Source organism: Hylobates moloch, unplaced genomic scaffold (genome assembly GCF_009828535.3).
Source record: "Hylobates moloch isolate HMO894 unplaced genomic scaffold, HMol_V3 SCAFFOLD_2, whole genome shotgun sequence".
Lineage (NCBI taxonomy): Eukaryota > Metazoa > Chordata > Mammalia > Primates > Hylobatidae > Hylobates > Hylobates moloch.
Window position 1 is genome coordinate 103,393,743 of NW_026652277.1, and position 18,432 is coordinate 103,412,174.

The window sequence follows — 18,432 nt, forward strand, 5'->3', positions numbered from 1 at the left end:
AACCATTCTTCTATTATGCCCATTCTTGCTAGGTACACCAGGTATAACAGAAGAAAACATGTAATTCAGAAAGTTGAGTCCTCCCTGTCCCTTTCTCCAACTCCAGATAATCAAAATTTAATAAAGTTCAAATACCATCCCTCCAGTTCAGAAAAATGTATTGCTTTCCACCCCACTATTCTGTACAGGCTATTCAAGTGCGTGGCCATCCTGATCCCAGGTTTATCTCTATTTCTCTACATTTATGCCAGAGGCACAACGTTAAAAAAAGTAAAAAGATGACTTCTGCTACTTCTCCTCTGTCTCTCAAATACCTTTTTATAGCAACTCTTAAACATGCAGGGGTTTTTTTTGTCTTTTCCGAGACAGAGTCTTGCTCTGTCCCCAGGCTGGAGTGCAGTGGCACTATCTCGGCTCACTGCAACCTCCACCTCCTGGGTTCAAGCAATTCTCCTCCCTCTGCCTCCCAAGTAGCTGGGATTACAGGCGCCTGCCACCACGCCCGGCTATTTTTTGTATTTTTAGTAGAGACGGGGTTTCACCACGTTGGCCAGGCTCGTCTCAAACTCCTGATCTTGTGATCCACTCGCCTCGGCCTCCCAAAGTGCTGAGATTACAGGTGTGACCCACCATGCCAAGCCACAGGCAATTTTTATACTCCTATGGCTCTCTGAAGAAATTGCCTTCCTTCCCTGAAACTTCTACCATACAAGCTCCTCTGGATACCTGTAAATTGAGTTCAACCACCCAATACTTCAATACATAAATCCTAAAAGGGTCAACAAAATACTCCTCCATGTTAACACAGACCAACAGTTCTCAACAGGAGTGATTTTGCCCCCCCAAGAAGTCATTTGACATTCTTGATTGTCACAACTTGGAAAGAAGTGGGGACTTGCTGCTGGTATCTACTGGGTAGACAGAAGGATGCTGATAAACATCTTACAATTCAGAAGACAGCCTGTCACAAACAATTATCTAGTCTAAAAGATCAGCAGTGCTGAGGTTAAAAACTCCTGCCATATACTTTGTTTTCCCATATAGCATTCATGTCCTTCTCTTCTATCAGACTAATACCTTTTAACAGCAGAAACATGTTACCTGAATGTAGCAGAGCTATGGCTGAATCCATCATTGCATAGAATTATGGACAAGTAGATTATAATACCTTATTTTACAAGTATAATTAAACTAAGAACACAATAAATTACTTTAAAATATGTACATTCCCTGGATTCTTATAATCTAGCATCAAGCAGCCAGCCTTAGCAACAAATCAGTGGTTTTCAAATTGGTCATGCAATCAGTAATTCTAGTAATTAACAAAAACAATTAAAATATCAGAAAAAGGTGGAAATACCAAGTGTGTAAAGGCGAAAACAGGAGTGATTTTGGGGGTGACAGATTTTGGTATAATGAGGGGGGAACTGTTATTTTCCAAATGTTCTAAAAGCAGAAGCTATTAACTATAAGAAAATACCTAATTCTAAGAAAACTTCTAACAAAAACTTGAATTCTTAGCTCTACCAGGAAAATACACCATTGAGAGGAACCAAAATCCTTATAAGAAATCTAGGAGGCAAAGGCAACACAACAGAGAATGGAAACATTCCATCAAGGCAACAATAATCAAAGACATATAGAGAAGACAGCTAATCTGTAACATAGGCAATGCTTCCATTAACCATCAACATTAACAATGCTGCTTCAAATTATTAATGACTGTTTCCATTATTATCTACAGAAAGACCATTTTTTTCCTTCCTACCCATCATCACTAGCCCTGATGCTAATCAAGTTAGCCAAGGCATGGTAGGTAGAAAGTACAAAGGATGGATGTGGTCTCTGAACAACATAAATAACACAAAGATTTAGCAAGATTTAGCAGGATTTATAAAATAAACTGCTGATTCCTCCCTACCCACATTTTTTCAATTAAAAAACTTGGGCCAGGTGTGGTGGCTCATGCCTGTACTCCTAGCATCTTGGGAGGCTGAGGCGGGCGAATTGCCTAAGCTCAGGAGTTCGAGACCAGCCTGGGCAACACAGTGAAACCCCCGTCTCTACTAAAATACAAAAGACATTCGCCGGGAGTGGTGGCAGCTGTAATCCCAGCTACTCGGGAGGTTGAGGCAGGAGAATCGCTTGAAACTGGGCGGCAGGGGTTGCAGTGAGCCAAGATCTCGCCACTGCACTCCAGCCTGGGCAACAGAGCAAGACTCCATCTCTACAAAAAAAAAAAAAAAAAAAAAAAATCGAACAATTATAGGTAACACAGAGAGTAAACTGGCTCTCCAATGAAAATGAGTCATTAAACGAAAAAAGTAAGGAGACTCTAATGGGTATGTTGCCCAACTATAACAAAAGTAGTACCTAGAAATTAACATTTCCTGAAGCAACACCCCATCTATGGATTACACTGCTTTTTTTGTATGTATATTTGAATTGCTTAACCTTTCTTACGCTAATGCCACTCTATCACCTAAAAAAAAACCACTTATCCCAGCAAGATGGGTAACAGTGAGTTATATGGTGAATGGGGTAATACAAAAAACAAATGTGAATAAGAGATTCTAATTTAATACTAGTAAACCCTAACTCAAGAGGTAAGTGTATCAGGACACTACAGTGGTATAAAACAACAACAACAACAACAAAAAAGTCTTATCTTTCCTACTCTAGAAAGGCTGGCCCTGAATCTTAAGTTAGTTGTAAAAATCTAGCTTTCAAACTCACTACCACAGTGAGATGAACCAAATAGAAAATGAAGATTAATTATGATCATTAATGTGAGGTTTCAGTTTTTAAGAACACCGAAACAGTAGTACAGTCTGGAACATTCCTGTCATCAAGTCTCAAAATTTTAAGTCACTTTTAAGTCCTTCCCTCGTAGTCACCAAATTCCCAGAAATTCAGCAATGTCAAATTTGGAATCTGATCCAGAAGAGGCTGTTTAGTCCTAAGTCTTCTCAGCAAAGCCACTACCTCCAAAGCCATCCACATTAAAGATTCCTTTTTTTTTTTTTGAGACTGAGTCTCGCTCTGACACCCAGGAAGGAGCGCAGTGACAGGATTTCAGCTCACTGCAACCTCCACCTCCCGGGTTCAAGTGATTCTCCTGCCTCAGCCTCCCTAGTCGCTGGGACCACAGGTGTGCGCCACCACACCCGGCTAATTTTTGTATTTTTAGTAGAGACGGGGTTTCACCACGTTGGCCAGGCTGGTCTCGAACTCGTGACCTCGGGTGATCTGCCCACCTCAGCCTCCCAAAATGCTGGGATTACAGGCATGATCCACCGTACCCGGCCTAAAGATTTCTTAATTATAAAGTCTTCTTTACAATGAGCCAAAATCTACTTCCTTAAATAAACCTATTTCTTTCCCCCAAATGACAGCATTTCATATACCTGGCACGCAAGCACATGACTCAGTTGTTCTCTATGCTTGGCTAATCATTGCTTCCCTGATAATGGCAAACTAAAGTACCTCCAAGAAATACTGACAAGTGTCACTGAAGAGTGGCATTCTAACACAATACTGTAAATGCAGACTGAAAACAGGAGTCTAGAATAAACTGGAGCTTATTACTAATTTTCCACTTCTAGACACCATACCACTCTTACATATTGTCTGTGTTACCCTAGCTTATTCGGCAACCACACATTACTGACACCACAGCTTACTTGTTAAACTAGTGTAAATACTTGACTTTAGTCAATTCCATCTTGATAGATACAAACTTTCTTTCTCAGGCTATCAAAATTTTTTCAGATCCTGACCGTCATCCAAGGCATTTATCACTACATGGAGATTCAAGTTACCAAACGTATCATAAACAGTCCAACTACACTTTCAATTGTTGATAAAAACTAAAATATGACCTACAGCATACCACTATGGCCTTTCATTTCTCTTTCCAAAATCTCCGACCTTTCTCCTTTCTATTGCTGCCACCCTCCTCCTGACCTTTGTTGTCTTTATTCAAATAATCTTCATTATTCAGCCACTTACAACATGCCACCCACACAAGGGCTCAAAAAGGGGGTGAGGGGTGCTATGCAGCTTAGCCCAGTATGAACTAACTCCTGACACTGACTTTATTACAAGTTTTATTTCCACAAAAAACACTGCTTCAACTAGATTCACCTTTTTTCTTCACTGTGCTGCTCAAACCTCTTTATTGCAAAGCCTTCTCTGACAACCCTAATCCAGTCTCCCTTCATCCTTCCTTTATGCTTTGCACCATTTGCTTCCACTGTAACAGTAGTCTTTCATGTTCTATAAACTCTCTAAGAACCTGTGTATCTGCAGTAAAAGTTTTCATGCTAAACACACTATTTGCTAAATTATTATTAAAATATCTCTGAACCTATCTTGTCAACTACATTCATCAAAATGGCTGTACATGAGGCTGAGGCAAATGGATCACTGAAGGTTTGGAGTTTGAGACCAGCCTGGTCAACATACTAAAAATACACACACACAAAAAAGGGGGCGGCCAGGTGCGGTGGCTCATGCCTGTAATCCCAGCATTTCGGGAGGCCGAGGTGGGCGGATCACGAGGTCAGGAGTTTGAGACCAGCCTGGCCAATATGGTGAAACCCCATCTCTACTAAAAATACAAAAATTAGCCGGGCATGGTGGCGCTCACCTGTAGTCCCAGCTACTTGGGAGGCTGAGGCAGAAGAACTGCTTGAACCTGGGAGGTGGAGGCTGCAGTGAGCTGAGATCATGCCACTGCGCTCCAGCCTGGGTAACAGGGCAAGATTCATATCAAAACAAAACAAAACAAAATTAGCCAGGCACGGTGGCGGGCTCCTGTAGTCTCAGCTACTCCGGAGGCCGAGGCAGGAGAATCTCCTGAACCCAGAAGGCAGAGGTTGCAGTGAGCTGAGATAGCACCACTGCGCTCCAGCCTCGGTGAGAGTGAGGCTTTGTCTCAAAAATAAAAAATAAAAAATAAAAAATAAGGCTGTATACACATCATGACGGCATAACCAATTTGGTGACTAAAACCATCAGAACCATCAGAGCTATTAAAATAATAACTTGTGGGCTGGGCACAGTGGCTCATACCTGTAATCCCAGCACTTTGGGAGGCTGAGACGGGCAGATCATGAGGTCAGGAGATCGAGACCATCCTGGCTAACACAGTAAACCCCATCTCTACTAAAAATACAAAAAAAATAGCCGGGCATGGTGGCAGGCGCCTGTAGTCCCAGCTAATCAAAGGCTGAGGCAGGAGAATGGCGTGAACCCAGGAGGCGGAGCCTGCAATGAGCCGAGATCATGCCACTGCACTCCAGCCTGGGCAACAGAGCGAGACTCCATCTCAAAAACAAACAAACAAAAAAACAAACTTGTAACATGCAAACAGATTTCATCTATTCCAATGCTTGTACATAGACATTATTAGCATTTCATCAGGATATTTCTATTATTTAAGATTGTCATGGGATTGCAGCATCACTAGCCTTGGGCTCCATTTCCAGCAACATACCACACAAATACATAAACACACCTGCCTGCCCTTCTTCATGGTTTTTAAATCAACATGTCTATTTCCAAACATCCCCTAGGTAGGTAAGGGAAGAAAGCATTATCACCTATTAATTTACCCTAATCATAGGGCAGCAAGTAGCACAGAATTGTAAATGGAGGCTATTAAAACAGCAAATGGTCCATGAGTTACATAAGAATATTAGAGAGCCCTGGTCAGCTAGTCAGGTCATTTATCCAACACCTACTACATAATGGGGCACAGTTCTAAATGTTAGGGAGAAAGGAAAAATATATTTATTCTAACGGGGAAATGAAAGGAAATAATTTACAAAGTCAAAAAATAATTACAAGCTCATCCAAGCAAAATCTATTTTATCATTTTTAGAACACTGTCATGGGGGCAACTGGGTGGTAAGGTGCTCAATGTCACCTTACCTGAAAAGAAAGCATCAGTCATAAATGGGCTGCTTTCAACCCCTACGAAAGCAGAACAGCATACGGCAACCTTAAAATGATAATGGCCATGGCTTGGCTGGGCACAGTGGCTCATGCCTGTAATCCCAGTACTTTGGGAGGCTGAGGCAGGCAAATCATTTGAGCTCAGAAGTTCCAGACCAGCCTGGCCAACATGGCAAAATGCCATCTCTACTAAAAATACAAAAATTAGCCAGGCGTGGTGGCACACACCTGTAATCCCAGCTACTCGGTGGCTGAGGCAGAACTGCTTGAACCCGGGAGGCAGAGGTTGCAGTGAGCTGTGATCGCACCACTGCCCTCCAGCCTGGGTGACAAAGCGTTGACTGTGTCTCAAAAAAAAAAAAAAAAAAAAAGGCCATGGCTTAAAGAAGGCAAAGCATGGCTAAAAGGGTAATTAAAAGGAAGAGTAGGGAAAGAGGTAAGAAGGAACTTGTCTGGATAGGGCCTTGTTTGTAAGTCATTTTTCAGCATAGGAATGCTGTGATCTAACTGACGTTGCCAAATATAAAGGGCAACAGAAGGCAGTGAGTCTAGCTAAGTTTCTTCAGCAGTCTGAATGCTACAAATGGTACCTTAGACTAACTAGGGTAGTAGCAGCGAAGAAGATAAAAAGTTAGATGCCAAAATATTTTGACAACAGATAGAACCTACTTCCTTAACTCTTTAACACTACCTAAACCACTACATAATTTAAAGTTATCAGGCTACCTGGTGACGTAACTTGTACAGTTGGCTTAAATTGTTATGCCTAACAATAGGGACCTCAGCTAAAGAAACCTGGCATCAAACTAGGACTGGGATGTTTAGCTGTATGGCCTCAGGAAAGTCTATTTCTTTCTACTACCTGGCAGAATGGATTGTTGACGCTGAATTTAAAGGTAGTAACATAGCATCTAGCAAAGCTCCTGTCCCTTAACAAGCACTCAAGTAGTAGCTATTAATCACCTTTTCACAAGTTTAGATCTTGCTTCCCCAGCTAGATTATCACCATTTACAAAGGGATTTTTTTCATTCCCCAAAATAAAGGTAGATGTTGGCTAGAATCAGGGTCATTTAAGAAACTTGCAGTTGCTTTTAATTAACTTCATGCCTCTTCAACTGTTAACATCAATTAACCCATTTTTATAAGTCCACATACAAATATAAAGTCCACAATACTATTTAACCTAGAGAAACTAATCATTGCTGTATCAGTATTAAAAGACAATGCCAAATACCTAAAACTATTTCAACCTAAGGTATTCCTCCAGACACTCAAAAGAGAAACAGAGGTGCTTCAATCTTGTCTGATCTATAAATAATGCAAAGGAGGCATGAGGCACTTTCCCAACATTTAGTTATATATAACTAGAATGACACTTCAATTAAAAATTCACTTTGGATAGAATTGTAACAAGTAGAATCTCAAAATCTAACACAGTAGAGATAGTTTCCAAAGTATGCGCCCTTGAGGAACATACTTAGGAAAGGGGTATTCATGTCTGCAAATGAATACAAAGTGGCAAAAAACATCCAAAACAACTTGAGATTTGTATTTTCTCCAGAATGTTTCAATTACTTCACTTTCTCTAAAATCTAGTTCTTTGTTGTGCTAAAGCAAATCCACCAGATCCTACCCACAGTAAAGCATCCTTTTAAAAAAAGCAAACAATGGCCAGGCACAGTGGCTCATGCCTGTAATCCCAGCAATTTGGAAAGCCAAGGCAGTAAGATTGCTTGAGGCCAAGAGTTCAAGACTAGCCTGGACAACATAGTGAGACACCACCTCCACAAGTTTAAAAATTAGCCTAGCAGGGTGGTGCTCTCATAGTCCTAGCTGCTTAGGAAGCTGAGGCAGGAGGATCACGTAACCCCGGGAGTTCAGGGTTAGTGAACTTTGATCATGACACTGCACTCCAGCAAGGGCAACAGAGTGACACCCTGTCTCCAAAAATAATAATAATAATAAAAACCGTTTACTTAAGGCCAGGCGCGGTGGCTCACACCTATAATCCCAGCACTTTGGGAAGCCAAGGCGGGTGGATCACAAGGTCAGGAGATCAAGACCATCCTGGCTAACACGGTGAAACCCCATCTCTACTAAAAAAATATTTAAACAATTAGCTGGGTGTGGTGGTGGGCGCCTGTAGTACCAGCTACTCAGGAGGCTGAGGCAGGAGAATGGCGTGAACCCGGGAGGCGGAGCTTGCAGTGAGCCGAGACCGCACCACTGCACTCCAGCCTGGGCAACAGAGTGAGACTCGGTCTCAAAAATAAATAAATAAATTAATTAATTAATCAAACAATTTACTTAAAAGTAGGCTGGGTGTGGTGGCTCACACCTGTACTCCCAGCACTTTGGGAGGCCGAGGCCGAGACTAAGGTCAGCAGTTTGAGACCAGCCTGGCCAACATGGTGAAACCCCATCTCTATTAAAAATACAAAAATTAGCAGGGCATGGTTGTGTGCACCCGTAATCCCAGCTACTCAGGGGGCTGAGGCAGGAGAATCACTTGAACCCAGGAGACAGAGGTTGCAGTGAGTTGAGATCACACCACTGTACTCCAGCCTGGGCAACAGAGGGAAACTCCGTTTCAAAAAAACTTACTAAAAAGTCAAAAAAAGCAAATGATGATACGACCAATTTATCCTAGCGGCTGTATACCAATACCTACGATTGGAAATTTTTTTTTCCCCTTTTTGGTTTTTTGAGACAGGGTCTCTGTTGCCCAGGCTGGAGTGCGGTGGCATGATCACAGGTCATTGCGGCCTTGACCTCCTGGGACCACAGGTGCACGCCACCATGCCTGGCTAATCTGTTACTTTTTTGGTACAGATGGGGTCTATGTTTCCCAGGCTGGTTTCAATCAATCCTTCCCCCTCAGCCTACCAAAATGCTGGGACTACAGGTGTGAGCAACCACACCCTGCCAGAAGTATCTTTTAAAAGGCAACAAAATGCAAAGTCTCCTATTAATTAGGTAGTACAAAATAATTATGCCCCCAGAAAAGGACTCAAATCACAACAGAGAAACCCAGAAAGAAATGTAGTTTAGGAGAAGAGTTAATTCCTATGCCAATCAAAAAGAATGCTTATCTATAGAAGTTTCTCCATTATATTTAAAAACCGTATTAAGAAGACTATATTCTAAGCAACCTACAGCAATGCAATTTTAGAATTCAATGTATTTATTAAACAAGGCAATTGTACAAATGGAAACATTTCCTAGTGTCTACTGGCACTCAAAATCACTGTTACTAATGGATTATAAACCATCTTCCTCTAATGATGTATCTTTACTGTAAGGTTTCTGGAAAACATCTATAAATAAGTTATAGTGGTCACCTACCACAATCGGTATATTTTGATGGCAAGAATTAAGTAACCTACAATGTCAGTTTAATGATTCTTTTTCAAAATGTTAAAAAATGGATCTGACACCATTAGCTAAACTCTGCAGTGGTCCCTCAGCACATACGGGGGACTGGTTCCAGGAACCCATACCAAAATCCATGAATGCTCAACTCTCTTAAATAGCATAGTGTTTGCACATAACCTACGAACATTCTCTCATACACTGGTGTATTGTTACTTTTTTATTGGGTTTTTTGGGAGTATCTTCAATCCTCAGCTAGCTGAAACTGTGAATGCAGGACCCACGGTACAGAGAGCCCACTGTATTAGCTTTCTGTAGTTACGATACCTCATTGCTTACTGGATCATTCTGCATTTTCACTTACTGCTACTTTATTGCTACTTGGCAAAAATATTCTACTCTTTTATGGGAGATTAAAGGATTTTGGGACAGACAAGGTGACTCATGCCAGTAATCCTTGCATTTTGGAAAGCCGATTGCTTGAGACCATGAGTTCAAGACCAACCTGCCAGGCACAGTGGCTCATGCCTGTCATCCCAGCACTTTGGGAGGCCAAGGCGGGCAGATTATTTGAGGTCAGGAGTTCGAGACCGGCCTGGCCAACATAACCCCATCTCTATTAAATATACAAAACTTAGTCGGGTGTGGTGGTACGTGCCTATTATCCCAGCTACTGAGTGGCTGAGGCAGGAGAACTGCTTGAGCCCAGGAGGCAGAGGTTACAGTGAGCCAAGATCATGCCCACCACACTCCAGCGTGGGTGACAGAGACTTTGTCTCAAAAAACAAACAAATCATAAAAACAAACTAAAGTATTTCTAAGGTACCTCTTTCTAGAGCTCTAAAATGCCCCTCCCTCAAATTGAACTGCTGAAACTAAAATTTTGACAACTCAAAAGGTTACCAGTAAATCTGAATTCCCTCTAAAACAGGAAGCACTCTTTTATGAAGGGAAAAATCAGACATGATTTGAAAATATCTAAATTCTCAAATTCTCTTTGCAAAGGCTTCTATTCTTTCAAGTAGCATACTTTTGTACTGTTTAACTTCCATCATACTCAATTATGTAAACCAGTGGGGGGTATTCACGCAATATACAAAAGGCAAGACTTGGCCGGGTGCAGTGACACACGTCTGCAATCCCAGCACTTTGCGGGGCTGAGGCAGGCATATCATCTGAGGTCAGGAGTTCATGACCAGCCTGGCCAACATAGTGAAACCCTGTCTCTACTAAAAATACAAAATTTAACCAGGTGTGGTGATGCACGCCTGTAATCCCAGCTACCGGAGAGGCTGAGGCAGGAGAATCGCTTGAACCTGGGAGACAGAGGTTGCAGTGAGCCAAGATCGCACCACTGCACTCCTGCTGTCTAGGTGACAGAGTGAGATTCTATCTCCCAAAAAAAGAAAGAAAAGGAAGACTTATGAGTTTTATTTTTCTCTTTAAGGCTTGCTTAAAGTGATAAACCTCATGGTAAGGGAAGGGGGAAAACTCAGGAGGGAGGGAAAAAAAAAATGAGTCTGAAGATTTTAAGTTTGTCTGGAATTACCCACAGGATATGTAAGCCAGATAAAGCAAATTTAACAAACATGGCATACTGAGCTACCTTGGACAAAAGTTCTCCCCAGTTGTATTGCTTGATACATTCTATGGGTTTAAATTAGCCCCCAACTCTTCAACTATAAAATGCAGAAACCACTTCTGTCACAGAACTTAATAAAACTAGTTTCAGGGACTTACATAAACCATAATTTAAAATATTAAAATTTCTTTCTGGCCAGGCGTGGTGGCTCACGTCTATAATCCCGAGACTTTGGGAAGCCGAGGCGAGTGGATCACCGGAGGTCAGGAGTTCGAGACCAGCCTGGCCAACAAGGCGAAACCCCATCTCTACTAAAAATACAAAAATTAGCTGGGCGTGGTGGCAGGCGCCTATAATCCCAGCTACTCGGGAGGCTGAGGCAGGAGAATCACTTGAACCTGAGGGGTGGAGGCTGTAGGGAGCCGAAATCACACCACTTCAGCTTGGGCAAAAGAGAAAAACTCGGTCTCAAAAAAAAAAAAAAAAAGAAAAAAGAAAAATTTCCTTTTTAAAAAAGTTGGAAAAATTACCAGGTCCTTACCTAACATCTAGTATTTTTAAATCAAATATTGCCACTCACCATAAAATCTTTTGTTTCATCAACTAGAAATGTATCACCAGGTCTTTTGTGAATTATTTTAGAAAAAGGGATGGCTCAGGTATGGCCAGGAAGTATGACAGCCCTTACCAGTTACTTTTCTTAAATCTTTTCACATTCCTATAAATTTAAACAAACAAAAAATGTCACTAAGCCAGACGTTTATAAGAACCAATTGCTAGGAATTCTATCATGCCACCTTTTAGATGCTGAATCCTATCAACTATACATGCAAAGAATATCACTACAATGCTTGCACAGTGATGTGGGGGAAAAAAAAAAACCTGCCTAAATCAGTACTTCAAAAAATGTTTGGTAAACTCTTAGGCACAAGAAGAAAAAAACCTGATATTAAAGACAGTGAACGTGAAAACTAAAGGGGAAAAAAAGGACAACTTACCAGCTTAACAGCCTCCTGAGCTGCTTCTTTCGTACAAAAAGTGACAAACGCATAACCTCTATTGAGACCAGTGAGTGGATCCATCATTAGACGAAGATCCCATATAGGCCCAGCTTTCTCAAATAATGGAACAAGTTCATCCTCAAATAGATCTCTTGGGATCTTTCCCACAAATATCTGTAAATTAAATATTAAGTAAAAACCATGGAGAACTGCTTTAGGAAACCAGATACCTGTGCTTTTACTACAAAAGATACAAGTTTTTAGTTGCTTTACCTCAGTGCCAACAGAAGGCTGCTGACCTGAATAAACGGAATCTGGAGGTGGTCCTCCATACTTCCTCTGTCCAGTGGTCACATCAAGTGTGTAGCCTGTTCTTTCCAAGAGTGCCTTGAAAAGTTCAAACGTCATTAATATAACATTTAATTCACTAGACCACACCCATACATTTAGCAGTTAACATCCATCTTGCTCAAATCTTTCCAATTATCTTGGCATGTTCCCTCATAAACAGGTTTGTGATGTCTGTTTTAAAATTTCCTCTTAAATGTGTACTTGTTATACTCCTAAATTATTATCAAAATTCCAGGGTCTTGTTCAAATTGCTTTCCAGTCTCCCCTTAATTACTGAATAGTGTGCTTAATGGACAAAAAAAAGTTAAGATCAATCCATCAGCAACTTTCAAGACAGGATGTATTATTACGTTAATACCATCTTAAAAAATGTACCTAATTTGGTTGAGTGTCTTTCAAACCTGGATCTCTTACCCAATAAATTCCCTATAAACCCCACTCCTAGGTACATACTGCCATTCTGGACATTGTGCCAACCTCAGAAGAAATTACACTTCCCATATCAAGTCTAGAAACTTGGGAGCTACAAGGAAAAAAAATCTCCTATTATTATTTCACATTTATGTGCTACATTTCATGGGATAGCATGGGTCATTCAGAAAAGTAACAGCCACAACGACTTTTAAAAACTTTATGAAACTGCAACAATGTTACATAACCTCTACATTTTAACTCCCAAAAAGTAACTGTTAAAATTTACACAACTCATATTTACTCAGAGCATCGGGTGTTTATTTCTTATTCTAGGCAAAGTATAGAAAGAAGTATAGGCTGGGCGTGGTGGCTCACGCCTGTAATCCCAGCACTCTGGGAGGCCGAGGCAGGTGGATCAGGAGGTCAGGAGTTCAAGACCAGCCTGGCCAAGATGGTGAAAGCCCGTCTCTACTAAAAATACAAAAAAATTAGCCAGGCGTGGTGGCACACGCCTGTAATCCCAGCTACTCAGGAGGCTGAGGCAGAGAACTGCTTAAACCTGGAGGGGCGGAGGTTGCAGTGAGCCGAGATCGCACCACTGCACTCCAGCCTGGGCGACAGAGCAAGACTCCATCTCAAAAAAAAAAAAGAAGTATACTCCTCCGTTATCTGAAGGAAAAAGTCAAGAATTATTCCCCTTTTCCACTGTCTCAACCACAAAGCACAAAAGTGGTTTCCTAAACAAAACCAATTTTATTAGCTAGTACATTCTGAAATAAAAACAGACTAACCCTAGCTATCTGACAAAATTTATCAAAATGCATAATCTAGGTCACCTCAGTCTCTGAAAATTACTGGACAGATTTTTAACATTTTCTACTCAAAGGACACTAACTGTTTATGAAAAATATTGTAATTAACAAAAACATTCATAAACTTGCTCACATCTATGACTGTAACATAAACTAAATGAGTAATAGCTCATCTTTCCATTTTCTCACATGTAATCCCTGTGCTGTAAACGAATTTTTTAACCTTAATAGTTAAGACCCAAATAACACTTTTTGTCAATCCATAAAACCAAAAAGGAAAAACTTATTCCCTCTGTCAAACTTCCTCTAAAAATGTCTCTATGCCTTCTTACCACAACTTAGGTCTCATTAAAAATTTAAGAGGCCAGGCGTGGTGGCTCACACCTGTGATCTCAGGACTTCGGGAGGCCAAGGTGGGTGGGTCACGAGGTCAAGAGATTGAGACCATCCTGGCCAACATGGTGAAACCTCATCTCTGCTAAAAATACAAAAATTAGCTGGGCCTGGTGACGCCCACCTGTAGTCCCAGCTATTCGGGAGACTGAGGCAGAATTGCTTGAACCTGCGAGGTGGAGGTTGCAGTGAGCCAAGATCACGCCACTGCACTCCAGCCTGGGTGACAGAGTAAGACTCTGTCTCCCAAAAAAAAAAAAAAAAAAAAAATTAAGCCACCCCCCTTGCAAAAAAAAACTGAAAGCTGAAAGTCACAAACTAAAGTTTAAAAATTTTAGTTCTAGCTCACAAATGCAGACTTAATTACAACTGAATTACAATGAAGACAACTATATGCCACTTTTATGGAAAAACTAGATTTACAGATCAAACTCAATTCACTCACAGCTAGATCTGTGAAAGCCTCCAATTCATGGCTCTTAAACAGCTAACTCCATATACCAACCTTTTCCATATTCTAGGCTTTCCCGGTTTCCACACCATTACAACAATGCTCAAGGCCTATACCCTTAACTGATTTTCTTAAACCACACGCTTGGCTCAAGAGCACTGGCACACTACAAAGCACACCAGGTTAAAAAGTAATACGATCACCACATTGTCTATAAATTAGAAAACTCACCAATATAAATATCAAAACCGAGCTGAATTTGAAGCCATTCACTATGATTTTAAACCAAAAAAAAAGCCTTCCCTTCCTAGCCTCAGTTTCTCATTTACACACCCACACTAAATCTTATTGTTAAAGCTGCTTTGAAAAATAATCTAATAATCCATACTGATGGAAGTGGAGGGCAGCAGGGTTAACATTCTAAATTCATTGGGGTTTGAGACTCCTAAAAAAAAACAGTTGCCAAATGTACATTCTCCATCAGTATTCAACTGTCAGTAAGCTAGCTTTGCAGCTTTTCAAAAAATATTCTAGAGGTATCATGGGTGTATTTCTTTTATATTGGGACTACCAATAGAAGAGATTTAAACATCAGTAGCTGGATAACATGATAAACTTCACAGTAAATTGCTTTAGAAACAAATAGTTAAAAGAAACTAAAAAAAGAAAAAAAAAAAACAGGAATTAGGAAAGATTTATGAATTATCTCAACATCTAACATACATCCATTTCACACCCAAGGAATATTTACCAAAATTAGGAAACAGTTAAAATGACTTTAAAACTAAAGGGAGTATAGAAAGACATACCTTAATTTTTGCCTCATCTGGTCCTTTACTAGAATCTGCTACTTTGGTCCCTTGTTTTTCTCTCTGCCTATAAGTCTTCATGACTCCACATAAAAAGGCACTTTTGTTCTGCAAAAAAATGTTCCATTAATATTTAACAATAACCATATCTGAGTCTAATAAAATTTAGCAGATAGTATCGAAACTACTCAAATTTTTTAATTCTTTTCACATTGACATTAACATTACCTGAACATGAGAGAGATCACTGTCTTTAAACTGTTGAAGAACTGCCAATGCACCGTCTTCATTGAATTCTTTTAAAGCTTCAATAGCTCTTTCATCTAAATCACTATGTGCAACTAGCCCTGGAAAAAATAAAAGTTATCAGCTTTTAATATTTTTAGAAAAGATTTTTTAGAGAAGACTATGTTGGCAATACAGGTACATGTGTGCCTTTACAATTCTTCTACTCCCCTTATCTGTATCTGAAAAAAAAAAAAAAAAAACACACACTTCAGCCACTCTGAACTGAATCCTGGACTAAATAGGCCCTACCAAGCACACTTACAATAATGAGCTAACTTCTTTTACATCTTTTATCTCCGAAGTCTGATAGCTCTGAACACTATGGTATTTTTACAGTATACAGACTTACGAATCGCAGAATCAACCAACAAAGTACCAAGCATGACAACTAAACCTCTACTCAATTTCAAATACCACCAGAAAAAGTTAACAGCCGCACCAAAAAGACAAGAAAACAAGTCTACAGTTACCAAGTTATTTAAGAAGAATCCTACTATAAAAATACTCAAAAAAGTCACATGGCCTGTTCCCAACATTTAGCAGCTGTTGCTACTATCATATACTTATCCATCAAGCCAGCATACAAGCCAGCCTTTAGCTCCTAATCTTCTCTTCTACCCTCCCTCTATACATCTTAACCTCTACTTCAAACTTAAATTAACCAACTATCACAACAAGCAAAACTCCAGTTCCCACACTTATTGGAAACCACAAAAAGTTGCTATTTTAGCTCAAAGCCAGAAATCCAATAGAAAAATTTCATAATGTAATTTTGCAAGTGTTAGTTCTTACCTGCAACGTAAATTTCATCTAGTTTTTCAGCAACTTTCTGTGGTAAACCAGCATCAAGCAATGTCTGAAAATTTTCTGAATGGATAACTGCAGAAGTAGTATCCATGGGCTCTTCAGTACCATTTCCATTAACATGTTCTGTAGCCATGTTTCCAGAGATCTGTTCAAACGCAATAAGCAAAATTAAACTAGGATCTTCAAAAAGAATACAGGACAATATGAGAGCCCCATCTTTACTTTCTCTACCATTTACTACACCAGCTAGCCTGCGCCTCCCTTTAAAAAAGCCTTACAGTCACATATCGCCTGCCAAGCCAGATTTGGAACACAGGGCACAGAAGGACCGATTCACTATATTCTTCCTGAGCACCACCCCGACTCACCTGCTAACACTCCCTAGGAAAAACCATTATTACAAATACAGCCCAATCAGCACGGGTACAAGCCAGCGTGCCACATGCAGCTGCGCCCGTTCGGAAAATGAGGTGTGTGTGGAGAAAGCAAAACTGGGCTCCTCTCTCTCAAAGATAAACCCCCAAAGTGCGCGCTTTTCCCGCCTGCCGCTTATAGATCGGTAACAACAGCCAGCGAAGAACAAAGCGCTCATACAAGCCACCTTCCCACCACCCAATTTCTCCACCCTTTAACCCCGCACCCCAAAGCCCGCCCCTGACTCCGCACCCAGAGCGGCAGTCTCACCACTGCGGCCGCCAGGAGCCCATTAGAAACACGTGCTCTGCGCCTTCCAATGTCCTACAACTTCCTTCAACGGAAACCCAACGAATCCCAAACCAAGACGACCATCACTGGTTCCCAACATCAACCCGAAGCCGCGGTCAGAGCCCCCAGAAACCTGCAGCAGCACAATCTCGCCCCTCAACACCGAGGCAGCGGCGGCGCCAGGCCACAGGCTCTCCCCGCCCCCCAGCGCCGCCGTCTCCGCCGTGACACATGGCTCTCCGCCCCGGGCGCTCCCCCGACGCCGACGACCCCAGGCCGCCCGCCCGGCCGAGACGTGACCGGTGGCGCGCGGTGCAGGTACCCACCCCTTACCCCTCCGAGCAGTGACTGCGGCGCCGGGCCGGCAACCCAGCAGCGTGAGAGCGTTCCGCGAACAGCCCAACGCCCGCGGGACCATGAGCACCGCCCAAGCTCGCCGCACGGCTGCAGGACCAGACCCACTCCTCTCCGCCCACTCCCGCGCCGCGGCGACCGCCACGACAGCACCAACTCTGAAGCCGCTCGTGGTCCGTGCGGGCCACGGGACCATGGAGGCGCCTCCTACCAGAGCGCCGCAGACAAAGCCCGAACGCCAGCAGCACATGGAGAAGAGGAAGTGGCGGTGCGGGCCGCGGCCTACTCCCAGGCAGCCCCAGTCAACGTGCTCTTCTCCCCCTTGGAATCCATTTTCCAGAAAAGCCGGTTTCTACCCGCGCCACCCTCCCCCAGCTCACTCCACAATGTCATGGAGCTCCCCTCCCAGACCCAGGTTCTGGCGGTCGTTACCTCCCCGCTGGGCTGAGGCGGAGGAATCCTTTCCGATGGTATCGGGTTGCGGGAAACGCGTGCTCGCTGCTCCCTGTGTCCGGCGCGAGTGGAGCTGTTGTAAAATGGCGGCCGAAGCTCACGCCGCTGGCAGCAAACCCGATCCAGTTCCACTCGCCTCCGAGCGCGCTCCCGGTGCGCGCGCGCGCCCCCGCGTGACCCCCCCCTTTCCCTTCCCTCCCCTCCCCTCCCCTCCCTCGCGCGTCCGCTTCACTCACTCACTCCCTCAGCCCCTGCCCTCCTCCAGCTCCTCCTTCTCCCCCTACCACCACCACCACCACTAGCCTCTGTCCGCCTTCTCTCGGCCTTTCTTATTCCCGCCCCCCGCTCCTTTACCCCACTGCTCCCACTCCCCTCTGCGGTCGCTCAGGCACGAGTGGCCGCCTTTCCCCTTCTGGCTCGCACGCTCCCTCACTCCCTCCCTCGCTTGCTCGCACTCTCAGCCCTGTCCCCCAGTCCCTGCCGAGTCGGCTCCTCTCTTTCTCTCTCCCGCGCTGACGTGACAACGTAGCCTACGCCTCGGGACGCGCGCCCGCGGGCTCCGCCCCCACGCCGCGCCGCCTTCCCGGCTCCTCACTCCTTGGGTTGGGGTGGGGGAGGCACAAGGCCCCGCCCTTCCGCTCCGACGGCGGCGGCGGAGGGGCCGAGACTGAATGAAAG

At 42.9% G+C, this 18,432-nt stretch overlaps 1 protein-coding gene across 5 annotated transcripts in view; it reads right to left on the reverse strand.

Annotated features, from left to right (window-relative positions):
* SYNCRIP (synaptotagmin binding cytoplasmic RNA interacting protein) overlaps nucleotides 1–17,948 on the reverse strand; it is a 34,700-nt gene extending 16,752 nt beyond the window's left edge. For 2 of the 5 annotated variants that reach the window (XM_032154671.2, XM_032154661.2), the window contains exons 1-6: nucleotides 17,734–17,865; nucleotides 16,228–16,387; nucleotides 15,376–15,494; nucleotides 15,148–15,255; nucleotides 12,191–12,304; nucleotides 11,915–12,091 (exon numbers count right to left, since the gene is read on the reverse strand). In XM_032154671.2, coding sequence (XP_032010562.1) covers nucleotides 11,915–12,091; nucleotides 12,191–12,304; nucleotides 15,148–15,255; nucleotides 15,376–15,494; nucleotides 16,228–16,375 — 666 coding nt within the window. In that variant the 5' untranslated portion in view covers nucleotides 16,376–16,387; nucleotides 17,734–17,865. Of the gene's footprint in view, nucleotides 1–11,914; nucleotides 12,092–12,190; nucleotides 12,305–15,147; nucleotides 15,256–15,375; nucleotides 15,495–16,227; nucleotides 16,388–17,733 lie in introns of all 5 variants that reach the window. The other 3 variants (XM_032154690.2, XM_032154680.2, XM_032154651.2) reach the window with 2 other exon arrangements.
* Nucleotides 17,949–18,432: the final 484 nt, after the last annotated feature.